The sequence below is a fragment of the Prionailurus bengalensis genome, chromosome D3 (assembly GCF_016509475.1).
Source record: "Prionailurus bengalensis isolate Pbe53 chromosome D3, Fcat_Pben_1.1_paternal_pri, whole genome shotgun sequence".
Taxonomy (NCBI): domain Eukaryota; kingdom Metazoa; phylum Chordata; class Mammalia; order Carnivora; family Felidae; genus Prionailurus; species Prionailurus bengalensis.
The window spans coordinates 33,982,355-33,994,442 of record NC_057356.1 but is presented as its reverse complement, the minus strand read 5'-3'; the positions used below and the strand labels follow the sequence as shown (position 1 = coordinate 33,994,442).

The 12,088-nt window shown below is 48.8% G+C and overlaps 1 protein-coding gene across 1 annotated transcript in view; it reads left to right on the top strand.

Annotated features, from left to right (window-relative positions):
- The window catches only part of APCDD1 (APC down-regulated 1), a 34,506-nt gene extending 22,621 nt beyond the window's left edge, over positions 1-11,885 (top strand). The window contains exons 4-5 of the mRNA XM_043558275.1: positions 8,039-8,360; positions 9,814-11,885. Of these exons, the coding sequence (XP_043414210.1) occupies positions 8,039-8,360; positions 9,814-10,265 (774 nt within the window). The 3' untranslated portion in view covers positions 10,266-11,885. The remainder of the gene's footprint in view (positions 1-8,038; positions 8,361-9,813) is intronic.
- Positions 11,886-12,088: the final 203 nt, after the last annotated feature.

The following is a 12,088-nucleotide window of genomic DNA, read 5'->3' as shown; positions in this document are numbered from 1 at the left end:
ACAGTCTGTCTCTCTCTGTCTCTCAATAATAAATAAATGTTAAAAAATTAAAAAAAAAAAACAAAAAACCAAAAAACCAAGAGAGCCCAGCGGACGGAGTGAGAGCCTGGGCGTGCCAGAAATCAACCATCCACAAAGTCTGTAGGAAGCCCATTCTGTGGGAAGAGTGGAAGAGGGGCGGACCCTTGGATGGGCCAGACCTTGGGGTCTGCTGGATTTACAGCAGATTTAATTTAATTATTACAATGAATCTACTTCAACTATTTAAATGAATTTAAATTGATAAGAGTATAAGAAACAAGCAAAAACATCTATGAGAAATTTTCTTCTGAAACATTTTTGAAGTCATTTGTTTTAAAGAACCAGCCTCTTAGGGCCCTTTACATCTGGCTGTTGAGTCTGTACATAATGTGTACGTGTAGGCAAGGTGGAGGCAAAATTGTCTTTTGTGTGATTTGCTGATGTTTTGCAAACTGGAAAGGCCTTTGTGGGCTAACGTCTCAGATTCTAGACTTCTTAGAGAACACCGTTCTAGGAAATGAAGGGTTGCTCCCAGAGACCCCCCCCCCCCCCCCACCGCCCCCAAACATGTGTACCTTCTAAACTCCAGGATGCAGACAGTGTGGAGTTGACTTCTGCCTCGGGAGACAGATGTGATCTGTGAGAGTCAGCAACCCACCTGGCCTGTGTTCTTCCATCCGCCTTCCATCCCCCGTCCCTTCGTGGGCACCATCAGCCACCGCTTGTGGCCCCGAAAGCTGCTGTTTTAAGACACAACAGGTGTGACCGTGGCTGTTCCCCTTGCTTCCTCCTGAAAGCAGAATCATCATGACTCATTGAGGTGGTCAGAATGAGCCCAAGTTCATGAACTCCTGGGATCCCAGATCTGAAAAGCACCCAGTGAGGCCCCTTCCACGAGGTGGTCAGCTCTCATTTGTGATGAATGCTGGCCTAATCTATTCATATTGTTAAATAGCCAGTGACCGCATTCAAGCAATCAGGCTGTCACTCTCGAACCTTTATCATACCCTCCGTGCTCCCCCCAGATGTCACGGGCAGTCGGAGAAAGGGAGAGTGCTTTGGTCTTAGTTTCAAAAGGCTTGATGAAGTTGTTCTCCAGTGAAATGGAGAGGCCCTGGGAAGTCTGTATGTGTAGGAATACCTACAGTAGAAATTTAATCAAATGTGTGGAGATTCGGAGTTGTAAAAAAAAAAAAATAAATAAAAAAGCTTTCAGCTCCAGTCATTGGCAGGTTTCTTCCTGAGAAACATGAATGTTTTTTATCCCATGGAAGAAAACTCTGTGAAAGGAACTTTCCATCATCTGTGCCCATTTCTCCTCCTCTTTGAGCAAAACTTTTAGACCAAGAAATGTTTTATTCATCCTGCTTTTCTAGTTGATCTGTTCACAGCAAGATGATATCAAGTAATTTCTTCCATTCTGGGAAGACGCTGGAAACAAGTGGATACTGTCAGCAAATGTTGTCGACGCACCAAGTCTCTCCAGAAATAAATATTGGCAAGGAACGAGAGAAAGCCTAGAGAATCCCTATCAGTCATCGGCCACAGAAGACCTTTACCCAGGGACCCGAGTCCTTGACAGGGAGACATCTGTTCTTTGCAGGACCTCAGCCTAAGAGACAGCCTGGGGCCAGGGCGTAGCGCTCAGCAAAGCCCAAGACCAAATTATGCTCCAGATTCTACTTTTGGCTTGTAAAGTCATCTGGGCCATGTTATTCTATCTCTCTGTGCCTTGGTGGCCTCATCTATGAAGTGTCCCCGTGGTGTCTTTGAGAGGTTGTAAAGCTAAGGGGATGGTGTACTTGAACCTCCTCAGAATCAAATGTCCTGTGTGTGCAAAGCTGCCCTTAGCTGACGTGTTGCCAGGGCGCTGGGCAGGAGAACAGAGTGGGCAAAGCCCCACTCTTTGCCTAGAACATTGCTCGCTTATGATGTTGAAGGTTCATCTTTCGTTTTTAGAGTAAGTTTGGTTGTTTTCTTTTACGATGTTAATTACATAGGGATCTTTTTTTCTCCCCTCCTCCTTCAGAATTAAAGCTTTTTATGGTTGGTGGAAAGAGTAGTAACAAGGAGACATATTCTGGTCCCTTTGCTTTAACCTTCAGATCTTTTGTGTTCAGAAACCCAGACTTCAAAGCAGCCCTTTCTAAGAATCAGGGAGGGGAGTGATGTAGAAAGAAGCCCAGTGGGAGAGCCTACAAACCGACAGCTTCTCAGAGGAGAATCACGTATCAGAGTGTGGACCAAAAAAGAGAGCAATTGCATAAAGCAAGTGATATTCCATACTACACATGACTCTTCATGTCGAAAAACTCTTCTCATTTAGTAGTGAAGAGCTGCGATTTAAGGAAAGCATCCTGAAAAAGAGAAACGTTAGAGCCAGTACAGTGTATAGGTCTTAATTTCTGCTTCCCCATCATTGTTCCTATAGGCCTTTGGGGTTTTATTCAAGCCGAGGATGGTGGGAATGAAGAGCACAAAAATCTAAAAATCTGTCCATAAAACAGAGTGGTTTCCCCTGTACCTAACCATGACTAAAACTGGTCTCTTGGTGATAACATCCACAAAGAGGTCAAAAATCCCACCCCTGTTTGCTACATCTTTGGTTTTTTAATGCCTTCTCAAAAGTTGTTATCAAAAGTTACTAGTCGGCAATAACCAGAAAAGCAACCCTGTTAAAAAATGGGCAAAGGACTTGAATAGACACGTCTCCAAAGAAGATACACAAATAGCCCATAAGCACACGAAAAGATGCTCAACATCACTCCTCATTAGGGGAACATAAATCAAAGTACAGCACACCATACCCATTCGATGGCTGTTATCAAAAAGAGAAAAAAAATACCAGTTGGCAGGGATGTGGAGAAATTGGGACCCTTGTGTACCGTGCGTGGGGGTGTAAAATGGCGCAGCTGCTGTGGAAAACAGTATGGTGGTTCCTCCGAAAGTTAAACACAGAATTACAGTGTAATCCAGAAATTTCACTTCTGAGCACATGCCCAGAGTTCCTGAAAGTGGAGTCTTAAATAGCTTGTACACCTGTGCTCATAGCATCGTTACGCACAGTGGCCAAAAAATGGAGTGTTCGGGGCGCCTGGGTGGCGCAGTCGGTTAAGCGTCCGACTTCAGCCAGGTCACGATCTCGCGGTCCGGGAGTTCGAGCCCCGCGTTAGGCTCTGGGCTGATGGCTCAGAGCCTGGAGCCTGTTTCCGATTCTGTGTCTCCCTCTCTCTCTGCCCCTCCCCCGTTCATGCTCTGTCTCTCTCTGTCCCAAAAATAAAATAAAACGTTGAAAAAAAAAATTCAAAAAATGGAGTGTTCGTCAACAGATGAATGGATAAACAAAGTGTGGTCCGTACATACATTGAGATACTATTCGGCCTTAAAAAGGAAGGGAATTCTGCAACATACTGCACCATGGATGAACCTTGAGGGCATTATGCTAAGCGAGATAAGCCAGTCCCAAAAAAACAGTAAGTTCTGTATGCTTTCACTTGTGTGAGGGACCTAGCGTCGACGGAAAGTACAAGGGTGATTGTCGAGGGCTGGGACTGAGAGAATGGGGAGTTGTTGTTTCTTGGGTACCGAGTTTCAATTCGGGAGGACGGAAAAAGTTCTGGAAGTGGACGGTGGTGATGGTTGCACAACCGAGTGAATGTACTTAGTACCACGGAGCCGTGCACTAAAAATGGTTCAGATGGCAAGTTGTGTGTTATGTATATTACCACAATTAAAATAGTTTAAGAGGGGGCGCCTGGGTGGCGCAGTCGGTTGAGCGTCCGACTTCAGCCAGGTCACGATCTCGCGGTCCCTGAGTTCGAGCCCCGTGTCGGGCTCTGTGCTGATGGCTCAGAGCCTGGAGCCTGTTTCCGATTCTGTGTCTCCCTCTCTCTCTGCCCCTCCCCCATTCATGCTCTGTCTCTCTCTGTCCCAAAAATAAATAAACGTTGAAAAAAAATTAAAAAAAAATAGTTTAAGAATTTGGCAAGATCAATACCTAAGGGCCAGGTTCTTCCCATTGTGTCCCTCAATTCTCACTGACCCAACTCCTGGACGGCGAGCTTCCTTTGCTTGTGGCCTGCTTTTCTCTGTTGCCAAACAGGAATTCTTCCTCCAGGTCCCCATCTCAAAGGTCAGGACCCTGCCCCATTATTCTTAAAAATGCCAAGTGGACTCCAGGTGCTACCATGGCACCTTTCTGGAACAGCCTCAGCCAGGCTGGACGGTCCTCTTTCTTTCCAGAGCCGTCTTCCGCACAGCTCAGCATCCTTGCCTATTACAATAGGCCCGGGCACCAGAACGCTGCTGTCCTGTCTGTGAAATCTCAGGGATTTGGATCTGAGTACTGGGCTGGTTTTACTCAGACTGTGTGGGGCAGGGGCAGGGGACCAGGGAGAGCAGGTATGGTTTGGTAAAGGTGCTGGTCATGATGACACTTGTTAGCAGTTAAGAGGCTGCTTCCTCTTCATATGTGTTATAGACATTTTGTTCACTTTGCATCCCAGACTTTGAGTATCAGAACCCCATTCCAGGGTAAGAAGTTTGGATTCTTCCCCTCCTGATAGTTGACTAAGAAAATACATAATGACAAAACTACTGAATTTGGTGGTGCTTTGTTTTATTTATGTTTATTTTATTTATTTTTTATTAAAATTTTAGTTAGCCTATAGCATGATACTGGTTTCAGGAGTAGAATTCAGTGACTCATCACTTATATGCAGCACCCAGTACTCATCCCAACAAGTGCCTTCCTTAACACCCATCACCCATCTAGCCCATCCCTCACCCACCTCCCTCTATCAACCCTCAGTTAAGAGTCTCTTGTGATTTATTTCCCTCTCTCCTCCTTTTTTCCTCTTCCCGTATATTCATCTGTTTTGTTTCTTAAGTTCCACATGTATTTGTCTTTCTCCGATTGACTTATTTTGCTCAGTATAATACATTCTAGCTCCATCCACATCGTTGCAAATGACAAGATCTCATCCTTTTTGATGGCTGAGTAATATTCCATTGCATAGATATACCCCATCCTCTTTACCCAGTCATCAGTCAATGGACATTTGGGCTCTCTCCATAGTTTGGCTATTGTTGATAGTGCTGCTGTAAACATGAGGATGCCTGAGTCCCTTTGAAGTTGTATTTTTCTGCCCTTTGGATAAATACCTAGTAGTACAATTGCTAGGTCGTAGGGTAGTTCTGTTTTTCTTTTTTTGAGGAACCTCCATACTGTTCAGAGTGGCTGCACCAGTTTGCATTCGGTGGTGCTTTAACTGCATTTTTATCTTATCCACCCTAACCTGTGTTTGCACCTGTAGTGAGAGACATGCCTCTATTTAGTCTTCCTGTCAAATGCCATGCATGCCTGCGATCCAGCTCCCTGGGCCTCATCTGAGAAGTTTCTCCCCAAAGTGATTCTGGGTGCACTGAGTGGGAGCCATCTTAATCTACTGCTAATTTCTTGCAGCAGTTATGCAAGCAGAATGACCCCCATTTTACACATTAGGACATTGGAATAGAGATTAGTGACTTGCCAAGGTCACCAGCCGCTCAGCCGGCAGTCACCGCTGAAAGCATGGGGCTGGCCCGTGGCTCCCAGGACTTGGCCAGAACTTCTCCTTCTGTGCACAGAATGTGTAACAGATGCATCGGGACCCCAACACAGTGAGGACTTGGCCTTCATCTCACTCTCTGGCGGCCCACTTGATCTTACCATCTACAAGCCATAATCGGTGTTAGCAAAGGAAGCCTTCTCTCCCCTCAGTGACAATCTAGGCTCCTCTAACAAGCACGGTGACAAGTTAGTGAGCCTTGAGTTCTCCCTGGAGGAGAATGTGGAGGGAGGGCAGCTCCCTCGCTCTCAGAGACATCCGAGCACTTAACTAAACAAGCGCAGGAACATCACGCTGAGTCAGTGCTGAAAATGAAAAGGCCTTGGGAAGTTGGATTCCTGACTTTGGGAAACACGTGTGTGCCCTCCTGGGAGTGCCTGCCAGTCGCTGTTACTCGGGCCTCGGGCCGCACCATTGAGCAGCTGCACACCCTGGGCCCCGTGGCTGGGGGAACCCCAGGCCGGTGTCCGGGAGCTGTCCCCCTGAGAGCGGGCCACAACTGTCACCCTCCTGCGACGGCACTGATTAGATTTGCCTCGTGCTTCTGTCCGCTTTGCCACAGCCAGTGTGGGAGGGAGAATTCCAGAGAGACGCTCCCCACGGCCAGGGGCAGGCAGCCCCTGGCACACAGGCGTCCTCTGACTGAGGTCAGATAGCCAGGCAATGGCGCGGGTGCTCAAGAACCCAGCTCTGCTGTCTTCTAGACCGTGGCATTTTGAGGGGAGCCCTGAGCCGTCTAGGCAAACAGCATTTATGTGGCTGGCAGTCATCTCTACTCACTGGAGGTTTTCTAAGCCACAACCCTAAACAGACAGCCCTTGTCCCCGAGGCTCTGTTAGCGTTCTGAAGCAAATGCAACAGGGAGGCACTCCCGGAAGAGCCGCAGCTATCTTGCACTAATTAAGTGGCTCAAAGCTATAAAGCAGGAAGCAAATGAAGAGCCCATAAACCTTGAAACCTTGGGGCCAACAGACCCAAATGCATGTGCGTGCTGACTTCTCAGAGGCCGCTGCTCTCGCCCTCTTTCCGGCCTCCTCCTTTATGCCCTCCTTTGAAAGGACCCCTGCCTTACTACGCAGCTCCCCTTGTCATCCCAGCAATTAGAACGTTATCCTTTTTGTGTGTGTTATTTTGTGTGTCTCATCATTGTTTTTAGTGGGAAAAAAAATCTGTCAAATACACACACAGAATTTCCATCTTAACCATGTTAGGGTATCTGGTTCGGTGGCATGGAGTACGTTCACACCGTTGTGTAGCCGTCTCCCCCATCCATCCGCAGAGTTTTTTCATCTGCCTGAACTGAAGCTCTGTCCCCTTCAAACACTAACTCCCCGTTCCGCCCCTCCCCCCCCCCGACGCGCCCCCCCCCCCCCCCCCCCCCCCCCGCCAGCCTGGCAACCACTGTTCTCCTTTGTCTCTGACTTTGATCACCACTCTGGGTCCCTCCTAGAAGTGGAATTGTACAGTTATTCGTGCTTTTGTGTCTGGCCTATTTTTTATTTACGTTTACTTAATTTTTTGAGAGAGAGACACACACACACAGAGCACGAGTGGGGGAGGGGCAGAGAGAGAAGGAGACACAGAATCGGAAGCAGGCTCCAGGCTCCGAGCTGGCAGCGCAGAGCCCGACACGGGGCTCGAACTCACAAACCGCGAGATCGTGACCTGAGCCAGAGTGTGTCTGGCTTATTTCGTTTAGCGTCATGTCGTCAGGGCTCATCTGTGTTGTAGCGTGGGTCAGAATTCCCTTCCCTTTTCAAGATTGAATAAAATTTTGTTGTATGCGTGGACCACATCTTGTTTATCCATTCACTCGTCAGTGCACATCGGGTTGTTTTCATCATTTGGCCATGTGAATAACGCCGCTGTGAACACGGGTGAACAGCCGTCTCCTCAAGACCCTGGTTTCAGTTCTTCGGACTATAAACCGGAGGTGGGGTTGCTGGCTCCTACGGTAGTTCTTTTCCACAGCAACTGCCCCGTTTTCCATTCCCACCAGCAGTGCACGAGGTTTCCAGTTTCTCCACATCCTTGTCAACACTGTTAGGCTCAGATGTTTCTCACAGTAGCTGTCCCAACGGGTATGAGATGAGGCTCGCCTTTCTGAAGTCAAGTGTCCAGGACGTGTGATAGGATTCTAAAGAGAGTACACATCGCGGCTGAAATAGACAAGTCCCTGATGTCGGTGCTCACAGGTGCACTCGAGCCCACACCAGCGCGCACACACACCCACCGCGACCCTCCTGTCTGTGCCCAAGGGCGTAGCTCCAGGTGTCTCTTGGGTTCCCAGGTGGCTAGTAATGGTGCCTTGCCCGGCCCCACTGGTGAGCCTCACTTGAAGGAAGCGTGTGTGCGCTGCTCTGTCGTGGAGACAAACGTCTCTCCGTGTGTTTGTTTCTTGGCTCCAGAACCACGACCACGCCTGCATAGCCTGCCGCATCATCCACCGGTCAGATGAGCACCGCCCGCCGCTCCTGCCCCCCAAGGCTGACCTGACTGTCGGACTGCACGGCGAGTGGGTGAGCCAGCGCTGCGAGGTGCGGCCCGAGGTCCTCTTCCTCACGCGTCACTTCATCTTCCATGACAACAATAACACCTGGGAAGGGCATTACTACCACTACTCCGACCCCGTCTGCAAGCACCCCACCTTCACCATCTACGCCAAGGGCCGCTACAGCCGGGGCGTGCACTCCTCCAGGGTCATGGGAGGAACTGAGTTTGTGTTCAAAGGTAGGGCTTCCGCCTCGACTCCCAAGGGAGCAGCCCCACGGGTGAGAAAGTGGGCAGTTTGGGGACATTTTTGTCCAGGCAGAGCCTGAGGGAAAGGGTTTTTCTTCTGGTAGAGATGTTGGGGGAGAGATTAGGGAGGACTTTCTGCTTCAAGCTCATCATTCGCCACAGCCTCTGAGGTCCTCTCTGCTCAGAATGGGGCCAACAGGGGTGGCTCAGCCCATGGGCCACAGTGCTGGAGCCGCCCACCCCGCTGTGCACGGTGTCAGATGTGGTCAAGGAGCATGTTCTCCTAGTAATGAAGCCTCAAGTCTGCATGTTTCCTTTCTTGTGCACAGCTCATGGCGACTCTGAGCTGCCCCTGTGATAACATCACACTTACTTGCTGCATTCAGTGTACTTTCTCGAGTGGGCAGTAAAGAGCAGGTGTTAGTCACACCGCAGGTGCTCCCACAGTTGTCCTTTCCAGCGCTGAGTTTGTCACGCGCTTAAGAGTTGTCATGTGCTCGGGTTGAGGAGGTTTGAGATTTGCAATGATTACCTAAGCGAGGAAGGTAAGGTGAGGGGTGAAATTCACCAGGCTGTTATCAGCAAGGGAGGCCTTGTGGCCTCTATTTCTAGAATCTTTTAAGCTTGTACACCTTTTTAAGACGGAGTCAGTCATGTGATTGACAAATAAAGGAGAGGTGGCCCAGAAACTGGGTGTGACCCCTTCTAGGATGGCATTCCGTGGTTCAGTCTTTTTAATGTGAAGTATTTCTGCTGACCCAGATAAGTCCCAGGGCATCTTAACCCTCCTCTTAGAAAGATTTTCCCCAGGAAATATGGACCTTTGCTAGATTTGGCCAAGAGAACAACCATCTCTGTCTGATTCCACCCCGAAGCTGCCTTGGTATACATAAAATATAATCCCCTGGGGTCTTTCAAAAACAGCCCTCTCCAAGCACTGGGATTTTTTATTTAATGCGTTTACTCACATTTTCCTTGCTCGCAGCCTAATTTATTTTAGTCGCCTGATCTATGGGCCAGTATAGGTGCTAATTAGTATAGGTGTGTGACATGACAGCAAAACTAAAAACCTCCAAACCTTTCATAAAAATAAAATTCCAGTTTGCGTCGAATATTTGGTCGATCCCGAAGAGTCAGTGTTCCCAAAGACAACTCCTTGGAGACCCTCTGTGTGACAGTTTGATTTCACACTAACAGGCAGTCAACCACAGTCTGGGCTCCGCATTTATACACCAAATACAGTCTACCTGCATTGTATTCAATGTGACGGCCATTCGGACCAACACGTTGAACTCTTCCCACTGGGGAATGCTTTTAGGGAGGCCGCGACAGGTGGGTGGCTGCGCAGGGTCGGGTTTAGAGCAGGTGGCCTGTGCAGACAGAGTGCTTTCTTCACCGCACGCCACCCCCTTAGAGTCACCACCCTGTCGTCTCTCCTTCTCAGTGAACCACATGAAGGTCACCCCCATGGATGCGGCCACAGCCTCGCTCCTCAACGTCTTCAATGGGAACGAGTGTGGGGCCGAGGGCTCCTGGCAGGTGGGCGTCCAGCAGGACGTGACCCACACCAACGGCTGTGTGGCGCTGGGAATCAAGCTACCTCACACCGAATACGAGATCTTCAAAATGGAGCAGGATGCCCGCGGCCGCTATCTGCTGTTCAACGGCCAGAGGCCCAGCGACGGGTCCAGTCCGGACAGGCCTGAGAAGAGAGCCACCTCCTATCAGATGCCCTTAGTCCAGTGTGCGTCTTCTGCGCCCAGAGCCGAGGACTTCTCCGAGGACCACCGGGGTCACCAGTATGGGAGCCGGGCGCCAGGGAGGAGCGCTCGTCCCCTGCTCCTGGCCACGCTTGCTGGCCTTTTGACTCTCCTGCAGTGGCACGTCCTCAGATAGAAGTTGTTAAAAAGCTATATGTTTTTCCACACCAGGATTCCTTACAACTTACAGGTTTTCTTTACAAAAAGGAAGGACACTTATTGTGATGCACTTGAATGGCCGAGAACTGTGGCTCCTTTTCTGCTGTCCGGCCCCCTCCCTCCCGGCCTGAGTCCTGAGCAGCGCTGTTTGAAGTTCCTGCTTTGAACTCCGTCCATGGGATCCCAGGCCTGGGTGCCTTCTCAAGAGTAATTGCACTTTAAGACCGCAGAGAGTGTCGAGCTAGTGTGTGTGGTAGAGGGGGCAGGGTGACAGCTAAGTCCTCTTCTTTTCTTCCCTGTAATTATTATTAAACTTCCGAGTTAAACTTAAATGGATATCAAGCTATGGCGTTTTTTTGCCACTATACCGCAGTCGCTTCCTGTCCTCCCTCAAAACTGCTTTACGACCTGGGAATCCAGTGTGGAGTTGGTTTGGAACTGCAATCAAGACACCTTTCATTAATAGAGAAGAGACTTGGGTGTAGATATGTACATAGGGAAAGACACAGGGTTTAGCTTAACCGCCTCGACAGCCTTTATGCAAAAAAAAAAGGAGGGAATCCAAGCTTTCAGATGTTGAGTGCAAAAGTATCTGTAATTCAAGTTTCAACATAATTTAAAGTATCACTGTTTTAACTGGTGGGGAAAGGAGACTCGGTTTCTGGGTGGCTGCAGGACACACACTGCTTTATTCCTGCTCCGTTGACGAGGGCGGTTGAGCAAATATCAAAAGCAGTACAGACAGGAACAGTGACCTCCGGGATGGTCACAGTGTGTTAAATGCCACCTTACTGATAGAAAGTGCCTGTTCCTTCCACAGTTGCCTCTTCGTGGGACCGTCGTCCTGGCTCACGGTGTTTCTGGTGAGGGGCGACCAGACGTCTTCACTCTGCCATCTCTGCTAACTTCAAAGATGACTGTTCAGAGACCACGCTTTGCTGTTAAGGGGCCTGGCCGTTCAGAGAGTGCAGTGAAGGCACCCTCACGGGGGTGCTGCACTAGACCCTCGACTCGTGTGAAACCCAGGCTCTGGGTAAAGCCGCTTTCTCATCGGACATGCCAGCTTGACTCGATTTCTGTCCTGCTGTTGCCTTGGCCGTGTGGCAGAGAGTCTCAGGGTCACCTTCTACAGAATCTGTGAGCGTCTTCCTCACAGGCACTGGGAGGGCGCCTGAGTCACGTCTGCCCATTACTCTGGATTATTACAAACGGTGCTGTCTGCACACCAAGTGCTATGATGGAGGGAAATAGCAAGTCACTGAAAGCCTGGATGCAACCGGAAGTGAGCATCAAACCATGCTCAAGGTCAAGAGTCATACTTGTATTTAAAAATTAACTTTATGAAATGCTGTAGCATTCAGGATGGTGATAAGTTAAATGGATAGCATGGAGCACCAAAGTGCTTTATCTTTAGAATATATTTTAAGTTGTGGTGCATACTGAGGGGGGTTATTCAAATGAAAATACTAACTTAAATGTCTGCCGAGTTTCATAAACAAAGATGTCAACGATACTCCCACAGAATACATTTTGCCTGTGGATCTATTTAATACTAATGCTATCTTTAAAGGATATAATAAAATTATGTGGAAAACTATGTTCACCGCTAAAGAATACCTCAGTGATTTGCCATAAAAGTGATAGATTTATAGCCATTTAATTCACAGCCACTCACCTAGACTTAGCTGCTCACACTCTTAAAAAGTACACACAGGGGCGCCTGGGTGGCACAGTCGGTTAAGCGTCCGACTTCAGCCAGGTCACAATCTCACGGTCCGTGAGTTCGAGCCCCGCGTCAGG